The sequence below is a fragment of the Panicum virgatum genome, chromosome 9N (assembly GCF_016808335.1).
Source record: "Panicum virgatum strain AP13 chromosome 9N, P.virgatum_v5, whole genome shotgun sequence".
Lineage (NCBI taxonomy): Eukaryota > Viridiplantae > Streptophyta > Magnoliopsida > Poales > Poaceae > Panicum > Panicum virgatum.
In genome coordinates this window covers 22,586,237-22,606,349 of record NC_053153.1, presented here as the reverse complement: position 1 = coordinate 22,606,349, position 20,113 = coordinate 22,586,237, and the positions used below count along the sequence as shown (strand labels likewise).

Below are 20,113 nucleotides of genomic sequence, written 5' to 3'. Positions count from 1 at the left end.
TTTCAGGGGCCTTTCTGCAAGAAAGGGTGTACTGTGCAAGAACTTATCCTATTCAAATACATCTTTTCTCGCAAAAAAAAGAAATGTCTATGTACGGACGGCACCCTGCACGCTGCCAAACAGATCAAAACAGCGGCCATCTAAAATATGTGAACATGTGCTCGCTTAAAAATAATGTACATGCATGTGCAAGGCGATTGAATAAGACAGGCAGATTTGTGGAGTCTTCAAGTCGAACACGGCTCCATTACTTGGCGACATTTGCATGCAATTAAACCGTGAGTCTTTTATCATTAATCCTGTGAGTTCTGTGATCTTTAGAAGTTATCGGTGCAGCGGTGGAGGCCTGAGCGGCCGTCAAGCGGATTCAAACGACCAGCCTAACAGGCATTAGCACAGCAAATCTGTGGAAAATGGTAGCGGCAAATTAGAAAAACAAGCCACAACTATACATGCATGGATGCACGTCTGGCACTTCCTTTTTTTTTGGGCTGCACGTCTGGCTCGTTAGGACGAGGATGAATGAATCAGCAGATGTGCATGAATAAAGCATATGAAACAGGCATCAACAAATTCCAGATGTAATTCCGCGAAGCAAATTAGGTTTAATCCACAGAATTGAAGTAGCCATGTCAAGTGATACAAATTCAGCATGACAATTACAGCAGCAGCATATCTACTTGTACAGCTACGGAGATGTTTGGTTCATTATCCATACATCCCCAGCAACGTGCATAGGGGAAAGTGTACCCAAATTTGAACTGGGTCCAACAAACTAACCGGTTGGGCAGAATCAGGGCATCTACAACAATCCTGTAACGTTTTGTTCCAAAAAAAACAACAATCCTGTAACTTGCAGCCTGGAAAATCAATACCGCCGGATGTCCTTTGGTGGTTTGAAGTTGATGGGATGGGTTTCTGGTGTTGCAGTTAGATCCTCTTTCCACATTTTTATAGTTTTATCTGCCTCACAAGTCACAAGCCTAGATCCACTGACATCGTAAGAAAGGGCGTATATGCATGCCTCACTCTCCAATGATCCTGAAATTGGAGATATCAATTGTAAGCATGACTAATAGAGATTTTCAAGTTTAAACAAACATATACATTACGTGCAAATTTCTAGCTAGAACTCATGGTGAAAATTGCAGCAATGATTGATATAAGCAAGTATAACCACTGCTACCAGAACTTATGAAACAAACAACTGATGTTCTCAACCTCTACTCGTCACAAGAAATATTGCGGGGGGAAACAGATGAGTTATACCTGTTGCTTATCCTATTACCGATCAATGCATGGTCAAAAGCAATACTTACCCGGTTGGACTATAGTCTGTTCTTGTTGAAAGTTATGGCCACTCTTCCAGTCCCAAAACCACAGGCTTCCATTGTCCCCTGCTCAAAACGAAAAATAAAAATCAAATACTAGGAAGAATTTAACAGTATACAAGCAGATTTGCTGATGAAGTCTTACTGCCTATTGTAAGGAAAATGGCCTCATTAAGCCATTGTTTTGTGATTTTGGTGATTGAGTAACAACGCAAACAATGAGACTAATGAGTTTGTCAAGTGAACAATTATAGATCCCAGGAATGAAGCAAAAAGACCAAGCAAAGCAAAACACGAAGAAAGAACTCAAAGCAATGTCGAATTGGACGAGTTCTACAAGAATCAGTGTGACCGGATACACCGGTGATGCCACACCGGTCTAACCGGTTGGCATCAGATGCACCAGTGCTCCATGACCGGTGCATTGGGCCGTGCAGTGCCCAGGCCACGAGGGAAGGCGCAAGCAGCACCGGATGCACCGATGGTACTAAGATTTGGGTGTCGGTGCAGTCACCGTGGCACTGTTCAGAGACGATGTCAAGACGGCGAGGAGCAGGTCTTCCGGACCGGATACACCGGTGCCCTGCCGGAGTAATGCACCGGTGTAATTCCAAGTCAGCTAAAGCCGATTTCTTCAGGACCGGTTGAACCGGTGAGCCACCGGTGCAACGGACCGGTCTAACCGGTGGCCTGTCAGGAGGCCCAACGGCTATGTCAGAGCCGTGAGTGACCGGTTGCACCGGTGCTACCTCACCGGTCTAACCGGTGCTTTGCGCAGGAAAGCCCCAACGGCTAGCAACGGCTACTTCGACTTGGAGGCCTATATATATGCCATCCTCCGGCCATTTGAAGCTTGCTGGAGTTACTACAACCCTCATACACACCCAGGAAACTCTCTAAGCCTACCCAAGTGCTCATTGATCATATCCTTAGGTTTAGCACTAGCTTCAAGAGTGTAAAGTGCTAGATTAGCTCTTGAGTGAGTGAGAGCAAGGCTTTGTGCCTTTGTGCTGTGGTTCTTTGTCGAACCTACAAGAAGAGCTTGGTGCGCCGGCCCCTTAGAGCTTTGAAGCTCGCCGGCAACATCGACGACCCTCCGACTTGATGTGGAGCGGCGTGGACGATCTTTGTGCGGGGGACGTGGAGACCCCCTTAGTGGAAAAACTCCTTAGTGGAACCCGGGATCAAAGTGACCATGATTGTGTTCACGGAATAGACTTGATTGCCGAGTAGCAATACTCTTAGTGAGTGCTACAACAACGTGGATGTAGGTGTGCCTTTGTGGCTAACCGAACCACGGGATAAACACCCGCGTCAAGAGTTTGCTTTCTCCTATCCCTCTCTTTAAGCTTCCGCATTTCATACTAGCAATTTGTGTCTTTATTTTCAATTTTTCATAGAGTAGTTTTTCTTGATAGAAAAGGCTATAGGTTGCTAAACTCTTTTGGGATAGGGTTTCACGCTAGAACAACCATAGTTGCACATCTAGATAGCATGTTTTAGTTTAATATTGTGCAAATAGTTGCAGCCATAGGTCTAAGTTTTTAGTTTGCCTAATTCACCCCCTCCCCCTCTTAGGCTAGAGCGCGCTACCGGTCCTTCCACCTATAACAAATAATATGAATGCTCTCTCCAAAGTGATTTGAAACTACGGCAAATAATGAGATGACAAAGGCAATGATCGTCTCACCAGAAGAAACCAAAACTTGCTGAAAGTTATTCAAATACTGCTCTTCTACAAGTGTCAAGTGGTAAAGAAACAAACATAAAACAGAATATGATGCCTTTAGCAAGTATAGAATGGTGAACTAAATAATTCAAATACACTGTTCTGAACAACTGTATGATCTCCAAATCATAAATTTGAGAAATAATTGTTTTCTATACATTTATAAAACATATAAAATCATTATATTAATGAAACATTTTTATCAATGCAAATTTGATCTTTCATGCTTCCATTATAAATATCTAACGACAGTGATAGTCAGGTTTTTCTTTTTTATCACGTGATAGCCAGGTTTCACAAGTTTGATTGCATGTATGACATGAAATTTCATTGTAGGGAGGTCCACAGAGATAAAATCAAATTAATATAATACACCAAACTTTACAGTGCATACCTCCAGTTGCCATGACACCATCCTCATTTACAGCCATAGAATTTATGATAGTTTTCTGCTGAGACCTAACAATAATAGAGATGAGAAGTGTCAGTCCAGAGAAACTACAATGCCAAATAATGAAGTGATATTCTACACAAGAACATATGTATCATGGCAGCATTTAAAGCTCTACTCATTCAGGAACCACCATTGTATTCTTTAGTTGGTAAGCCTTTTTGCATCTGTCTTGGGTTAAATTCAAAAGTCAAGGAGGGAGTCAATGAGTTCCCTTTGCACGTTGCACAGAACGACTGAAGGTCCAGGGACACTACGACTAAAATTAAAAGCATCACTAATCAGCATAATAACAAGAGTTTAGCTCCTTGAGAGGCCAAATTTGTTTCCCTTCTAAACTAACAGATTATTTGTTTCACCTCTGTTGATTTTTAATTGAAAATAACAAGGAGAAATAGCTTTTTATCCTCCAAAACACAAAACCCACTACCTTGCACTTTTTGACCAAACAGCGTAAAGGCATTGAGGTTAAAACCAAACTTTTTAACAGGCTAAGTATCTTTCAAAGAGATTCTTCTTGTTAGATGTATATGCTCTCATGTATTTAGTCACTAGTCTAGGGTGCTCTTTGCACATTGTACATGACCTTATCTGCCCATTGGGCATGGCAATACACTTTGAGTTGCTCATTTGTAACACTTTTAAGCTCTTCCATCATCTGGGTATTACAAATACTGTCCTGTTGTCCAATCTAGAGATCATACATCATGTATGTCCCCTGAACCCCACTTCCTAGTTCCTAGTTACGTACTAAGGAGGCGGAAATCAGCATTACACTGCAACAACAAAAAACAATATGCAAACATTGATTTCCTTTTTGAATGTTTTTTATCCTGCACCATATACTGCTTCGTGGTTTTATCCAAACTCAAGTAAGTATGACAGACTTGTTCAATGGGGTTTTGAGTAATTGATAAGAATTGTTAGTCTGGATCATACTATCTGAAAAAACCACACAAATGCCTCTGTACATTTTTGCTAAGCAAATTTTTAGTAAACTGAAACTATAATGATTAGTCTAGATCTTACAATCCAGTGAACACTGCAAATATACATGGCACATTAGACTCCAAATTGCAGTAGAAATTACACATGGATATTCAAATTCATTACTTATCAGATAGGTGATAAAAATAATATAAAATTACAAAAAAGGTAATAAAGAAATAATCACAATCAGCACATATATAGATGATTTATTTGTAATGTTGTACAAAAGGCAAGGTTTCTTGGCTTTGTGGTACACATTACATAACCTATGTTTATTGATATTAAAAGAAAAACATTTCCACCTAACATCATACTATACACATTTTAAACTTTGAATATCAATCGAGTAGCAATTAGCATATAGTGCGATGTCCCAAGTTAGGATGTGATAAAAAAAAACATATAACACAAACACAAATATAAGAGACTCACAGCATGTTGTGGAGGAATTCCCCTTTGGGCAGGCTAAACTTCTTTATGTTGTCCGCTGATGCTGATGCAAATGATTTCCTGTAAATGAGATGTTATTGCAAAGGTCTAAAACATCATAGATGATATGGAACTGAACACAGGTAAAAAACTAACTCCTTTGGATGCATTGCCATAGCCCGAACAGACTTCTTATGGTGTGTAAGAGTGCACATAGTCCTCCCTGCACAAAGAACGAACTGAATTGGAAAAGGAAACAAGAAAACATTCGCTTTTTTTTTAAATTTGATAGATAATAAGTAACTTACCAGCAACAAGATCCCAGAGTTTGATAGTTGTATCATGTGAGCCAGTTACAACTTGAGGATCCTGAGACACAATCAGGAATATAAATGTATCTGAGAGTAGGTATTATGATAGGGAAATAAAATTTGGAGTAGAGTAAATTACAGAAAACTATAAAAACTTGCACTTTAAAAACAATTACAACTTTGTGCGGTAAAAAACATAGCAAATAGTTGTAGTTTTGTGCAGAAGTCGTAGTTTTGTATTAGGGGCACAAATAGTTGTAGTTCTGTGAAACTGGTCCTCTGTAGTTTATTTATACATGAGTACTGATAGTTGTAATTTTGTGAAAAGTACTCCAAAATTTATGACACGCACAATATACAGAACCTATAACATGTCAAGATCATTTGTTCACTGTTGCCAATCAGACTCGCGTAAAACTAAAATGTGACACAGATATCAGATCCCTAAACCCATAATTCGGCAAAGGAGAAATTTCACAAGTGTTTTACACATGATCAGATGAAGAGAATACTGTGTACCGGAAGAAAATATTTCAGATGAGTTACAAGAATGTGAAATGTTGAAATTGTTTTCTTACCGTAGGCCGCGCAAACACTGAACAAACGGTGTTATCATGACCTGTCAAAGCAGAAACATGCGCTTTTGTCCGGATGTCCCACACCTGTATATGAAGGTAAGTAAATCAGATAAATCATAATGCCCTGTATGCTGCTAGACCTTTTTCACAACGTGCAGTCATTAGAGATTATTTCATACCCTGCAAACTGAATCTCGACCGCCAGTCAGTAATATATCAATAGTTGGATGGAGAGCAAGGCAGTAAACACCGCTCAGATGCCCATGGTAAGACCTAATAACCTTGAACATAGAATATGGACAAGATGTCAACAGATGTTTATATGCAATATAAATTACACTGGATTAAGAGGTAAAACTAACCTTGTTCTGTTCAAGGTCCCAACATTTTACTTGTTTGTCATCACCAGCAGAAAATAAATAAGTATGCCGTTGGCTGACAGCAAGTCCTACATAAACGTGAATTACATACACCATCAATCACTAAATTTCAAACTGGGACAGGAAATGGTACTGTAAGGATGTTGAGAAGACCTGGCTAACCAAAACCAAGAGAAACTTACCACGAACTTGTTCAATATGACCAGTCAAAGTAAGCTTCAGTGTTCCTGATGCAAGATCCCATATCTACAGCATGACATTAGTTGGAGGATGAAAGAACAAACTCATGTTGGTTGATGGTTTAATGTAAGAGCGAATTAGGTCTTGCAAGAAGCTGGAGAAAATGCTGAGATGTAACATAAATATCATTTGAATTCCAAGGCGTTCATAGGACAGTTAATAGTGTTGACAACAAGCTATGATATTGGACTAGATGAAGTGGTAGTTTATAAATACGCACTAGTTTCTAGTTTCCCAGGAGTAGGTACAAAAAGCACTGCAAATCAGCTTTAGTTGCAGACAGTTTTTGGATCGGGTTTCACCCTTTAAACACCCACCAACTTGTCATCTATTCATATAGCCATTAGAAATATTTATAAAATATCCGAAATGATCCTAAGATTCTGAAACACTTTAGAAAATCTGTAAATTGACAGTTTTCCACTTCTTCCAATCTCCACAAAGATCTGGTTACCGTATGATCTAGATTATCAAACCGAACAAATGCATCCACAGAATGGTGCTCACAACTAGAATCCTACTAGATGCAGCAAGTTTCCATAATAGAATTGAAATCATGATATGCAAATAGCCAAATGTGCCAATGATAGTGGACGTCACCTTTATTGTCCTATCAGCTGAACCTGTACAGAACCACTCATTGCCCGGATCAAACGCTATAGAACGCACCCAACCCAAGTGGCCACTGATGACCTATATATATTTGCAAGAACCATTGATATTAGTTTGAGAATGAGCAATAAAAACCATTTATTAGGAAGCAAAGAACATGGAAAGTGAAAGCTTTTGCCAGTCGCCCTGTTAGTGGTTTACGCTGTCAATAGTAGAACATGAATTCACAAAGATGGAACCTATTACCTATGTCACTAACAAGGTGGAATCAAATTTCCAGAAACCATTCACAAATGTGCCAAACTTATATTAGGTAATAAACTATGGAAGGCTGCGCTTGAATGAAAGATTAATATACCCGATAGTTCTTCCAAGGAGCATGCCACACAGGCCGTGGCCATCTACTTGGTATCCTTTCCATCAGTGCCGATGTAGAAAATCTGTAGAATGTATCAAATCAGCAATTCACAAGTGACTGCTAAGTTAAAATGCATCAATAAGTAATGATTGAGAAGTGAACAGATATCTAGGGGACTTGCTTGTTTCTTGAGAGCATATAAAGCATTTTTGGATAGAGCAATATGGCTGCACATGTATTACGAAAATACAAAAGATGGCATTTATCCAGGCAAAAGAAAAGGACACTAGAAGAACAGTAAGATGGTTACACCGGATTTCAAAGTTTGCCTAGCATCAACTAATAAACAGAAAACAATTATTCACTGTTAATGCAACCAGTGCAATACCATAAACAATCTCATGTCATGCTACATGGTACAAGAGCCAATAGCTATTGAGACAGGTGAACAAACCTGTCAGATGATCCAGAAATTGACAAAGTTGTATTTTTGCCAGGAATTGTAGATTCACTGAAGATAGTTCAAACAGAGAAGTTAGTTAAGGGGAAAACATCAGGGTGTTAAACTAGTTTAACAACAAGCAAGGCAACATGAATGCACTTACGGTGCTTTTGGTAGCATAAGAGGTGCAGGGACAATGGCATTACTAGTGCCTTCTCTGTGAGCATCTTTTGTATCTTGTGTGCCTGAAAAGACAATTGCAAGCTCAGATAAAAGCTGCTAACAGGAGACTGCAATTTGCCTAAGGGTTTGATTTTTCAGCTACAGTTATCAGAATGGGTCACAATTCCAAAGGTGCTACAAAAAATATTAAAACATTGATTTCACCAGGGAGCGATTCATCACGTTTACAATGTTAAAAATACTGAATTTTAGGCAGACACTTGCTAGAAATTTCAGCACCGAGAAAGCAGTTTGCTCCTGTCCCAAATATATTATTGCAGTTTATTCCTGTCCCGATATAAAGTATAAATGAATGCTATAGAGAAGGACAGTGGAACTTTTAGTTCATAAGGTGTTTGGGGAAGATGAGCTGCACGACTAGGAATCATCTATTTGAACAGACAATCTAGAAAATATCCACTTTCTCCAATGGAAATATGAGGTGAAAGTGGCTTCCAAAAATATGGTTCTTGTAGTACTTGATCAATATATATTCAGATGTGCTCCGGAGACATATTGCCAGCAGGACTAAGATCTTATGAAAAGCAAAACTAACATTCTTTAGAAAATGAAATAATATCCCGCGTCTACGAGAAAAGCAAATCTAACTACATCACTTGTGGCAGGCTATTCAGAATGAAACCCGAAAGGTTTTTTATGATTTCCTTTGTGGTACATAGAAGGAGCAGGGACAATTGCAATGATTTGTTTTAATTAAACAGCCGGATTCCCCTTGTCCGTACCAGTTCAGCTCTCCTGCGTGTTCGATACATAGAAGGAGCAGGGGAAAAAAAGTTTACACCAGATGGGTTTAGCTGACGTAAATGGAACCCTTTAGGAAACATTGCAATAGAATGATAATTGATGTACTGCTTTAAACCCCATTAATGTTCTGTGTAAGACACAGTGACTGTGTTTGCTGAATGAGGAATCAGACCATCAGTGCTATCAGACCACAGGATCAGTTGCTGAAGATGATTGCCTAATTAACTCAATACTAGTAGGCTTGTTCTGGTGGTAGTTCAGTATCATCCAAGGTTGCTCACTTTGTTTTGGGTAATTTAAGCAGGGCGTGTAGCCTGTCTTTTGCTACTAATAAGTTATGCAGATTGCAGTCATATACCTGTAAACTGCATTTTTCATAAGATATGCCCTGATTCCTGTATTCCCTCTTTTCCAAAATGTAAGGCGTTTTTAGTTTTGTCCGATTGTCCTACGTCAAACTTCTCTAATTTTGACCAAGTTTATAGAAAAACGCACCAGTATCAGCAACAGCAAATTAGTTTCATTAAAGCCACCATGAATATGTCATGATAGAGCATTTATTTGGTATTGTAGATGTTCATATAATTTTCTATAAATTTGGTCAAAATAGAGAAGAGGTGGTACTGTGTAAACAACCTACCGTCAATCAGTTGCGCTAGCTCTAGAAAACTACGGAAAATCACGAAACCATAAAGGTTCCAAAAGACCTAAAAATAGTTCTTCGGGGAGCAAAAGGTCAATTTTTTTTTGTTTTGTCATACCATGAAAGAAGAAAAGAGCGAAGCTAACCTGGCAACGCCAACGCTGTAGACGGCGCCGAAGTCCCCTTGCCCTGCCCGCGCCCCTGCTCAGCAGACAGATCCTTCACCGCCCCGTACTCGGCCCTCACCTTGCACCCGGTGCGGATCCTCTTGCTGCCCACACCCGAGCAGCAACGAGACCAAGAGAACAAGGAGTTAGGGTTCCATCCGCGCTAGGGTTCTGCGGCCGCCAAGGAAGAGAAGGGAATGGGGCGAGCTAGGTTTTTACCTCTCGGCGTCGGGCGCGAAGAGGAGGGTTTGTGCGGGGGCGAAGAGGTCCAGCGAGCGCTTCAGCGACTTGAGGCTCAGCTTCTTCAATGACTGCGGCTCGACCGGCAATCCATCCGCTGCCATCGTCGCCATCGCCGCCGGCTTGCTCCAGTCCGTTCCGCTCCTGAGCACCTCGAGGGCGGCGGCGGCTCGTCTTATCCCCTCCGGTCCCACCTGCCAGTATCCTCACAGCGGCTTTTTTATTTTTATATTTTTTAAAAACATTTTTTACAGAAATATTTTTTTGGTTTCACCCCACCACCGGGCAGGGGAACGGCAGGGATCTACATGTAAATAAATATAATTATTTTTTATGCGGAGGCCCCAGGCGGGCGGCAGGTAGCCCGCCCGCCCGGCAAGGGAGCGGCAGGCTCCCTCCAAATATAAAAGTCAAACTGCACCATCTCCAATACCAAATTCTGTTAACTGGGATGACAACCTAGATGACTTCATGCCCCCTCGAACTATGGCCTCTAAGAAATGACATGATGTGTATCATATGGTGTTATGGTGTTGATCGGTCTAGATTGTGAAGTAAATTGTGACGGGGCGGCAGGCCTCCTCTACCTTTAATTGCAATACATATATGGTTGCTATGTTTAATTGCAATGATTATATTTTTTGTGAACCTTGAACCTCGTGTGGCTCCATGACTCGGTCAAGTAGAGCTAGCGTTCAAAATTGTTTGATTTGTTTAATTTGTGCTTGTGCTAACGGTGGCCACAAACCATGTGTCCAAGCATTTGGGGCTGACCAATTTGATACAACGAACGAAATTTAAATTGAACGTTAAACAAGATACCACATAAAATATTACATTGAAGGTTTCATTCATTACAACAAAAATCTATAGAAATACGCACTGCTAATTTAATTGAAGTCACCGTAATGAACTTGAAACGCCACCTTGCTCGACATATCTGGCCATCCAAAGATTTTATTTTAATTAATCCAATATCTAAAAACATGGTATGGCTTCAATTATAACCACTAATTCGAACCCTGAGTGCTTGCAATAATAAAAAATATTAATCATAGAATTAAACATACAAAAAAATTTCAATAAGAAAGTTGAGAAATATTGGTTACCTACGGTTCGGATACAAAATCCGGCAGGGCTTCGCCGGTGGAATTACCTCCCTCAGCCCTCCTCTCTCCCTCTCCACTTTCTGGATCTCGTGGGCAGGAAATAAAGGTGAGAGGAAAGGGGCTCAGTTTTTATATTTGGGGGAGCCTGCCGCCCCTCCGCCGGGCGGGCTGCCTGCCGCCCCCGGCAAGCTCCCGCCAGGGGCCTCCGCGTAAAAAAAAATATATTTATTTATATGTAGGTCCCTGCCGCCCCCTGCCGGGCGATAGGCCTATAAACTGTAAATGTGAAACCGAAAATATATTTATGTAAAAAATGTTTTTAAAAAGTATAAAAATGAAAAAAAAGGCTATCCTCACAGCGCTGATGGCGGTTGTCGACGAGGGCGGGCTCGGAATTGGATCAGGAGCGTATGGGCCCGGTCGAGTTTTTTCCGGCCCATGGATTACAAGCCCAGCGAATGATTTACATGACTTGGCCCATCGGGCGTCTCCTCTTCCAGTCGTAACCCTCCTCCAGCCCCAGTCCGTCCACGCTCGTTCCCTTGCCGCGCCGCCGCCGCCGCCTGCTCCGTCCCCGGCCCTCCGGCAGAGCGGCTCGTGCATCGCCACAGGTAGGTCGGCTCTCTACCGTGCGTTTTTCCTACTGTACTTGTCGTTTGATCCGACTCTCTAGTTTATGGGTTGGATCTAAAAGACATGGTGAAGTGGTCGGTTGTGGTTGGATCGTGAGGTGCTGTGGCGGGTTGAGATGGAGTGATGATGAGGCCACGGAAGCCGGGGAAGGCCACGGAAGCCGGGGAAGGATCCTGTTGGTATCTTGTGCTGAGGTTCACTAGATTGGCTCTGAGGGCTCCTCCTGGTTCAAGTCAACCGAGGCTTTGTACCTATGATTCGATTGTGCAAAGTTCGGTCTGAATTTTATCCTCGCAAATTGCTCTGTAGCTACCATTGCCAGTCAGGCTTGTACAACTCTTCTTGTTGTCCCCCTTTCTCTTAGTAGTTTGGTGCAGCTTCTATAGAAAATTTGGGAGACGTTCTCTGTTAGGCCGCCCTCCTTTTGTTCAATACCCCAAAATCAGGTCCTGGTTTGCTTTGTTCCTGTAGTCTGCATATCCCTGCAGCAATGTAGAGTTGGCAACTGTTCTTCTGCAGGCTGCATGGTCCATTCGAATTCTTCCGCACCAAAGGTTGATTAAACTTGTAATTTGCGAAAATCTCGGTCTCTCCTAGGCTGATGCACTAAGCTTCATTGTGCTAAGTTCTAAATTATTGCTAACTTAGTACCTCAGCAGTATGCCGTGTCAGTTGAGTAATGGAGTAGCAATATCAGGGTAGATTGTCGATTTATTTGTTCAAAGCAGAATGGCTTTTATACTGATCACTCTGGTTAGTGTACCTATATCTTTATGAACAAGACTGCTAGAAAGTTTCCTAGCATGGCACCAGATTACTGCCTGCTGCCCAGGCAACTGAGAGGTTCATCAAGCATTGTCAACCCTGTTTGTTCTATACTGTTTGGAACCTTTTTTTCTGAAACTTCCACTACTGCCTCAAAATTTGTTTGCACTTTTGCACACCCCTTGTCTGACTATCGGTTCCTCATTGTTGAAAAAATAAAATGTATGACAAATAATAGTTTTTTCTTGTTGTTAATGTACAGCAGTGGAACCGGTGACCATGGTGATCCCTCCACCAGAAAGGGCGGCTAGAGTCACCCGTTTTCTGAAGCCCTACCTGTTGAGGATGCATTTCTCAAACAAGTATGTATCCGCTCAGGTCATCCATACCCCAACAGCGACTGTTGCATGTTCAGCAAGCTCGCAAGAGAAGCTCCTGAAACCAAACATGGTATCGACCCGTGATGTTTCAGCTGCGGCGAAGATTGGAAAGTTGCTCGGTGAGCGCCTTCTGCTCAAGGGAATACCTGCAGTGTCCATCCACATGAAGAGAGAACAGAAGTACCATGGGAAAGTCAAAGCTGTAATAGATTCTGTTAGAGAAGCTGGAGTCAAATTGTTGTGATTGTATGTCGAAATTATTGATCTCAGTTAGCATTTGAAGTTCACTGAGCTGTGTTTCTGAAGTTTGCTATTTTGAAATATGGTGCTAAGTGGGACATTTCTAAGTCATTAATAAAAGGACTTTGTATTGCTGAATGCCTTTTTGGTGCTGAATGGGCAGGTAATGTTGTCCATCTTAGCCCATAGATTCTTGTTGCCGCTTATTTTTAGGCAATCGCGTATCATATGACATGGACAATTTGTTGCATATAAAGTTTCATGACATCATGCGGGAAGAAATTGCATGGTGCATTAGATGTACATCATAGATATTAGGCCAGGTTTGATTTTTTAAGTTTAAGTCATAAGTCTACTTAGGCCTTGTTCGTTTGCTCAGGAACGGTTCCTGGGCCTGAACCGTTCCAGGCATGGATCCAGTGAATCCAGGTGGTGCGCTCATTCCAGGCCTGAACCGTTCCAGGACAGTTTGGTACGAACACCTGTCGGGGCCTGGTTTGAACACAAGCTAGACAACCAGCTCTGTATCTAGACAGCAATCGACAAATCGCATATCAGCCATAACATCTAGTACAATGAGTACGTGGCATCAGCATGGAAGCCGCCCCTACATGGAGCTGGTCATCATCAATCAGACAATCACTACATGCACCAGGAAGTAGGTGTTGTCCACGATGAGCGCGAAGCTTAGGATCCACGCAATCACCACCGTCTGCATCCATAAATCGATTGTCAGTTCATGATCGTGGCTTAATTGTCCATCGTTTTTTTTTCTAGTCAGGGAAATGAATTGGCAAATAGCTTACATAGATGAATTCCTTGAGGAGTCCAACTTTCTTGCTGCTGTTGCAGAACTTGAGGTGAGGGATGAGCGCGAACGGCATCTGAAACGACAGCACCATCTGCACAGAAAATTTGTACCAGTTAGCTTGATGCATTATTGCTCTGATTTCCAATAGCGATGCAGTGTTGAAATTGTTCGACGGTCAAGAGATCGTCTTACCAATGAGATGATGATCAGCTTTCCAGCACCTGATGGACCGCTGACAATGGAGACAATGAGGCTCGGACCAATGGCGATGACTCGTGTGATGAGGTTCCGTACCCAGCTTTTCATCTCCATGTCCAGAAACCCCTGAAGATGCATCATAATTGTTAAGGAGGTCAGTTAGACTTCACTGAATAAGCTAAAAAATAGACATCATTGGCAGGGCCTTAGAAAATTTTTTAGGAACTTGAGGACACCTGGATCAGTAGAAATTGATTACCTGCATGATAACCTGCCCTGGGAATGTGCAGCTAATCGTTGTGCTCTGCCCAGAAGCTAGCAGTGCAACAGCATACACCCTGATGCTTTTAACCGAACATGGGGTCTTTCTTGAGAGGACAAGGCAAAGTGCAAGAACAAGTTGTACCTGTACGGTTGTTACAAGGTTGTCATGTTTGAGGTTTTAAACATGGATTGAATGCAAAACAATCTTAGTGACTACACAGCTCAATGGTTAGCAGATTGCTTACGGTGTGATGATAGCGCCAAAGAGCGCTATTGCATTAGCAGCAGCATCCTTTCCCTGGAGCAAGGGAACAAACATGCCCGACAACTTTTGCAGATGACCTCAGGTAGCTCCACTCTCTGAAGAAGCAGGCCGCCATGATAAACATGAAAGCGGCTATAATGAATTCCAGTTTGCGGGCCTGCGCGGAGCACATATATTAGGTAATTAGGTTAAGCTATCAATAAGTTATTACTAGCATGAATGCTATGTTAACTATGCAGATGTCTAGTAAACAGTGGGGTGCTCTGTACCCCGAATCTCTGCACCCCAAGGGGCAAGAGGGTGCTGAATACTGTGAGGATAACTCCAGCCCACACTGGAATCTTGAGCAGTATATTGAATGCAGAGGCTGTGCCCAACGCTGCACTAGCGAAACAATATGTTACTCAAATGCAAACAGAGCACATCCAGGGATAGCAAATAAAACTAACAGCCTATTGATCAACCTTCAGGGATATCATCAGATATCACTGCAAGCTCAGCGATGATCCACAACCACAAGCATATGTTGACATAACGTGGGTACTCTAATCCTACGATGAATCTTTACAGCATATTTACTGTACTTGCATCCATCTCAATGATGAATCTTTACAACATGTTTCTATACAAGTTTCATCAAATTATTCCAATTTTGAACCCCGGAAAGTCTACATGTGTACATATTTGTCAAGTTTCGATGAGCAATTCGAACTCTTCGTCACCCACCGTCAGAACGTGGGCACCCAATAACAGTACCCTTTGGGATTGCTCACAGCTCCTTGGATTGATTAGCCAAATCTAACCCAGCAAAACCTGTCGAGCCCCCTTTGCTTTCGATCTTGGGTTTCATGAAACATGACTGATGCAAAGCTACCATATCAAGAACACTATCAGACCAAGAACTCAAACTAAGCTACCAGATGTAACCCAAGATCTGGTAGCAGCGATTTCTCCTTGAATAGATTGAGGTCCAACCTCCAAGAACCCTAACCCCCCGCTGCTCGCGCTACAAGAAGACCAATGGCTGGCGCTCCCCGCCATCCGGATGCTCCTCACCAGGGCCTCCGTGACTGGCACCGCTAGCAATTAGCGGATCCAAGAACACCACACAAGCAAGACCGGATCCAAATCAATAGCAAATCGAGAGAATAGGGGAAGGATGAGGAGGGTGGCGCCTTACCGGCGAGAAGGGCGAGAAGGTAGCAGAGGTGGTGGTACTGCGCCGTGATGCCGTCGCCTAATGCGCTACCAGGATGCCTCCTCGCCACGGGATTTTACATTTTGTCGTACCTACAACTATACCATATAGCAGAAGAGAAGTTTAACTTTCCATTTTACTATTTTTTTATGTGGCAAGCTACGCAATCATGACACGTAGGCGCTTAGTCAGCTCGGTTTTGTGAAATATCCTCTCTACTCTGATCTGCTCCTCTCACTCACTGGCCTTGTTTGGATGCGCGCTAGAATCCTAGCGCTAGAAGAGAATCTTTCCCGCATAAAGGACTGAATGAAGTCTATTTGCAAAAATTTTTTAGGGATGAGTGTAACTTTTCGAGACGAATCTAATGACGGTAATTAATCGATGATTGCTACAGTGATGCTACAGTAACCATCTTCAAGACGGCGTGGAACGGCTGGAATGGGCCATTTTCATTCCGGACCCGATCTAAACGACCACCTATGCCTGGCCCGACTTGACTTCGAACCAGCCCATATTGTTCCAGGTGGAACGAGTTGCATTCCGGGCCATTATAGGCCGAAACGAACGAGGCCTTATTTGTTACATAGTATGAGACATAAATGAGCAATATATACCCTATTACATTATGTGAGACTAGAGATACATACCATTTCCTACTATATCTAGATATTGCAATAATGGTCGTGACAACATGAACCACTAGTTCATTCCGACAGCATCCTCCACCAGGTTCGACAGGATTTGCAAGCCGGACGCAACGCCTAGCTCCAGTGAGGCTTCGCGGCCGCGGCAGACGTTGTGGCTGGCTCACCATCGCGACGACGAAGACGACGACAGATGCACATGGACGCAGCAACAACGCAGCAGAAAACACCAGCGCCGGTGAGGTAGTAACCTACCACTGTCAATAATGGCGGAGCCAGCCCGGCACCTTGGGGGGGCTCCTTCCTTTTCCTTCCTCTTCTTATTCCTCCTTTCTCCTCTCTCTCTCTCCTCCTCCTCCTTCCTCTTTGCCTGGCTCCACCCCTGACTGTCAGCGTGCCGGCGTCGTTCCCCATGTTGGACTACAATCTAATTTTAAAAATGACTACTCTGTTGGTGTTCGTAATCCACCGGCCGGCCCGAGATATATATAGACACGTAGAGTGTGAACACCCGTCGCACGAGGTGAAGATTATTACAGCATGCACTAGCGGCATGCCAGCCCGTTGTCACCTACCAGATATTATGAAAAGACTAGTTGAAGCATCAGATCAAACATAATGTTAGGTTCCTTACAAATCGCTGATTTTGTTTGATATGTGATGAAGAGCTTTCTTCTTTTTTTTTTGGATATCGCACCGCAGGTCACTGAAGCTATAACCCTATGGGATTCATCTTACTGGCATTAGCTTAGTTATTTCAAATCCTAAATGTGAACTTTCTATAATTGTGTGTGTATGTAATGACAACGAGAATAGGCATAGGCATAGGATTGTAGAGTTGAATGACTAGATGAATGAGATGAAAATCAGCTACCTATGTATCCACTATCTATGCCCTACTCTATCCATCTGATATGTATTTATTTCTATTGTTATTAGCTATAAGGTTTCTATTTTCATGTACGCCTAGCTCCAGTGAGGCTTCGCGGCGGCAGATGTTGCGGCTGGCTCACCATCGCGACAACGAAGATGAAGACAGATGCACATGGATGCAGCAACAACGCAACAGAAAACACCAGCGCCGGCGAGGCAGTAACCTACCACTTTCAGTAATGGCGGAGCCAGCCCCGACACCTTGGGGGGCTCCTTCCTTTTCCTCCCTCTTCTTATTCCTCCTTTCCCCTCTCTCCTCCTCCTCCTTTCTCTTTGCCTCTAATGGAGTTTTTGGGGGTAGGGGGGCTTGAGCCCCCCCCATGATGGCTCCACCCCTGACTATCAGCGTGCCGGCAGCGTTCCCCATGCTGGACTACAATCTAATTTAAAAAAAATGACTACTCTGTTGGTGTTCGTAATCTACCGGCCGGTGCGAGATATATATAGACACGGAGAGTGTGAACACCCGTCACACGAGGTGAAGATTATTACAGCAAGCACTAGCGGCGTGCCAGCCCGTCATCACCCACCAGATATTATGAAAAGACCAGTTGAAGCATCAGATCAAGCATAATGTTAGGCTCCTTACATGTCGTTGATTTTATTTGATATGTGATGAAGAACTTTCTTTTTTTGGATATCACACCGCATGTCACCGAAGATATAACCGTATTGGATTCATCTTACTGGTATTAGCTTAGCTATTTCAAATCCTAAATGTGAACTTTCTATAATTGTGTGTGTACGCAATGATAACGGGAATAGGCATAGTGTTGGCACTCCTTAGCCTAAACGAATTACTCCACAAGCGCACAGAGACCGATGTAGCTTTCACTTTGGAGTATTCCAAGGTATTGAATCCACGGGGAATGATAAAGCGCGACCAGACCTAGAACTAGTTCAACTGGACCCACCAGGGGAAGAGAGATAAGTGGGCAGAGGGTCTAACGTCGGTTAGCCAACTCATTACCCAGAAGACTTGCAATTAAACTATCTTGATCTGCTTCGGGCCTAAGCGAAGGGCTCAGACAAGTGTGAGAAGGGGCCCAACATACTTTCGGCAATCCTACTACTATGAAAACACCCGAACGTGGTGGACTACAAAAGACGGATAGGACTGTCACCACCTGCTGCCTACCACTGCGGTACCGTGGGGTGGAACACAATCATATGTAACTAACCAAGTCTAGGCACCACGCCTAACACTATCGAGTTACGTACTCCTGCCTACCAGCAAGACAGAAAGCACTCTCAAATAAGTAGAACTTGCTACTTACGCAGACTAGATATCCCGCAGATCAAAGACAGAAAGTAAACAAGTAACTGAAGTAAAGAGAAAGACTAGCGAGATACCGACGAGAGACGAGGAACTTCACTCCGAAGATGCTTCATTCCTCTGAGGTGGCTTACAAAAGTGGAGTACGGCCGAGAGAACTCGGCACCGCTCCTTTACTTTGGCTTTCGCCAAGACTCTCACCTCACACTCTCCCTATTCTACTAAGATGGACTACATCTTGCTTGAGATCTTCTCTTCTCCAAAAGGTGTGTGTAGAATGAGGGGTGGATGCTCCCTTTTATAGTGCTTCCAAGGCGGTTATCACGAGGTCGCCTACACTTCACGCAAGGAGGTCGGCATCGTAACTTCCACGTGAAGGCTGGACACATGGCGTGACAAAGTCAGGCTAGCCGGCCTCCCCTAGGCCGGCCGGCCTAGGAGTCACGCCATCTGTCCACCGCCTTCGACTCAACGCTCCTGATGCTCCCTGGAGGTCGGTGCAAAAGGTCGTTCGTCAAACCGACGTTCTTTGGGCCGGGCGGCCTAAACTAGGCTGGGCGGCCTGGCTCTGGAGGGATTTCGGCCCTCCGTTGCACCGACACGCTCCTCAATGGCTGGAGATCACTCCTGGATGGGTAGTTATCTTGTGCTCTGATCATGGCACAGATTTCCTCTGTTTTGCCTAAGGGTTCAAGCCTTCCGATTCCAACTCGTGCATTTTGGGAAACTACACATTAGAATGGCTTGATTTCTCCCTCTAGATGATACTGGTAAAATCTCATGCCAAGATTCCACAGAAAGTATGCCGGTCGGCTGGATCCGGGCCTCCCGGTCCAAACAGCGTCCGTTTTGGGTCAATTTTGGATATGTTGTTCCTGAGATCAAATATGCACCAAAACTTGTGGAACTAATTAGTAATAATGGTTATGGCATGGTTATGACCTATATTTCATGAAATCAGGTGAAGCGTTGGCGGCGAAAATCATCGATATCGACCGCCAATACACCCCCACAGCCAGACTTTGCTCGCCCCGAGCAATAAGGTCGAAAAAGAGCGAAGCCTGGTTTCATGAACTCAAAAAATGCATAAGATTTATTTCTAAACTTTCTTCATACCTTGGATTCCGGTGGCTAACACCTTCACCTTTGAATATTGATCCTCAGAACAACTCGATGGAGAACATGATTCACTTCATTTTCTCTGTACTTGGAGGTTTTGCAAGATTTTCAAAAACAGGAGGCATGCTCTCATCTCTTTCAACCCACTCTTAGTCTCTCATTTTGTGTCTGAACCTCACTAAGGTCTTTAGAGAAAACCACTCCTACATTTAGAAAGGCTTTTGTGTGGCTCAAGGTAGGGATAAAATTGCATATCTTCCTCATTTATTTTGCTAGATCAAAGATCTTGTCTTTGAGAGATCATGTCACCTTTAGAACTTTGTCATGTGCATGTGTGTGTGAGGGATGAATGTCCTTTTGAGTGGTGTTTGACTTTGGCTTCTCCAT

General features: G+C 43.1%; 3 protein-coding genes across 7 annotated transcripts; 1 reads left to right on the top strand and 2 right to left on the bottom strand.

The window, feature by feature from the left end:
* Positions 1 to 561: 561 nt before the first annotated feature.
* Positions 562 to 10,094, bottom strand: LOC120690378 (protein pleiotropic regulatory locus 1-like). Of its 2 annotated transcripts, XM_039973014.1 has the most exons (17): positions 9,868 to 10,001; positions 9,628 to 9,752; positions 8,015 to 8,096; positions 7,864 to 7,920; positions 7,410 to 7,491; positions 7,040 to 7,132; positions 6,382 to 6,445; positions 6,182 to 6,267; positions 5,999 to 6,100; positions 5,820 to 5,903; positions 5,239 to 5,299; positions 5,087 to 5,153; positions 4,934 to 5,011; positions 3,455 to 3,519; positions 1,320 to 1,397; positions 847 to 1,041; positions 562 to 813 (listed from the first exon to the last, which is right to left on the bottom strand). In XM_039973014.1, exons 1-16 carry the CDS (start codon positions 9,999 to 10,001, stop codon positions 869 to 871), a joined length of 1,431 nt encoding a protein of 476 aa, XP_039828948.1. In that variant the 3' UTR covers positions 562 to 813; positions 847 to 868. The 2 variants fall into 2 exon arrangements, with proteins under 2 accessions (XP_039828948.1, XP_039828947.1); XM_039973013.1 differs by having other exon boundaries at positions 566 to 1,041; positions 9,868 to 10,094.
* Positions 10,095 to 11,454: 1,360 nt separating this feature from the next.
* On the top strand, positions 11,455 to 13,153 carry LOC120691538 (50S ribosomal protein L18-like). 2 transcript variants are annotated; one of them, XM_039974622.1, is made up of 2 exons: positions 11,455 to 11,608; positions 12,661 to 13,153. In XM_039974622.1, the coding sequence occupies exon 2, from the start codon at positions 12,675 to 12,677 to the stop codon at positions 13,017 to 13,019; it is 345 nt and encodes a 114-aa protein (XP_039830556.1). In that variant the 5' UTR covers positions 11,455 to 11,608; positions 12,661 to 12,674; the 3' UTR covers positions 13,020 to 13,153. The 2 variants fall into 2 exon arrangements, with proteins under 2 accessions (XP_039830556.1, XP_039830555.1); XM_039974621.1 differs by having other exon boundaries at positions 11,462 to 11,608; positions 12,658 to 13,153.
* Positions 13,154 to 13,483: 330 nt separating this feature from the next.
* LOC120691539 (metal transporter NRAT1-like) lies at positions 13,484 to 15,857 on the bottom strand. Of its 3 annotated transcripts, XM_039974623.1 has the most exons (7): positions 15,734 to 15,848; positions 14,823 to 14,932; positions 14,534 to 14,710; positions 14,284 to 14,430; positions 14,019 to 14,150; positions 13,822 to 13,917; positions 13,484 to 13,727 (listed from the first exon to the last, which is right to left on the bottom strand). In XM_039974623.1, the coding sequence occupies exons 4-7, from the start codon at positions 14,287 to 14,289 to the stop codon at positions 13,647 to 13,649; spliced, it is 315 nt and encodes a 104-aa protein (XP_039830557.1). In that variant the 5' UTR covers positions 14,290 to 14,430; positions 14,534 to 14,710; positions 14,823 to 14,932; positions 15,734 to 15,848; the 3' UTR covers positions 13,484 to 13,646. The 3 variants fall into 3 exon arrangements, with proteins under 3 accessions (XP_039830557.1, XP_039830559.1, XP_039830558.1); XM_039974625.1 differs by lacking the exon at positions 14,823 to 14,932 and having other exon boundaries at positions 15,734 to 15,857; XM_039974624.1 differs by lacking the exon at positions 15,734 to 15,848 and having other exon boundaries at positions 14,823 to 15,439.
* Positions 15,858 to 20,113: the final 4,256 nt, after the last annotated feature.

Bases quoted from the DNA above. Each gene is read 5' to 3' on its own strand.
- LOC120691539 (XM_039974625.1), bottom strand. The intron at 13,918-14,018 runs GTAAGACGATCT...TTTTCTGTGCAG, and splicing joins AGCTGATCATCATCTCATTG to ATGGTGCTGTCGTTTCAGAT. The intron at 13,728-13,821 runs GTAAGCTATTTG...TTATGGATGCAG, and splicing joins TCCTCAAGGAATTCATCTAT to ACGGTGGTGATTGCGTGGAT.
- LOC120691538 (XM_039974622.1), top strand. From the start codon at position 12,675: ATGGTGATCCCTCCACCAGAAAGGGCGGCTAGAGTCACCCGTTTTCTG.
- LOC120690378 (XM_039973013.1), bottom strand. From the start codon at position 10,001: ATGGCGACGATGGCAGCGGATGGATTGCCGGTCGAGCCGCAGTCATTG. The intron at 9,753-9,867 runs GTAAAAACCTAG...GGGTGTGGGCAG, and splicing joins TTCGCGCCCGACGCCGAGAG to CAAGAGGATCCGCACCGGGT. The intron at 7,492-7,863 runs GTTTGTTCACCT...TACATTCTACAG, and splicing joins ATTTCTGGATCATCTGACAG to ATTTTCTACATCGGCACTGA.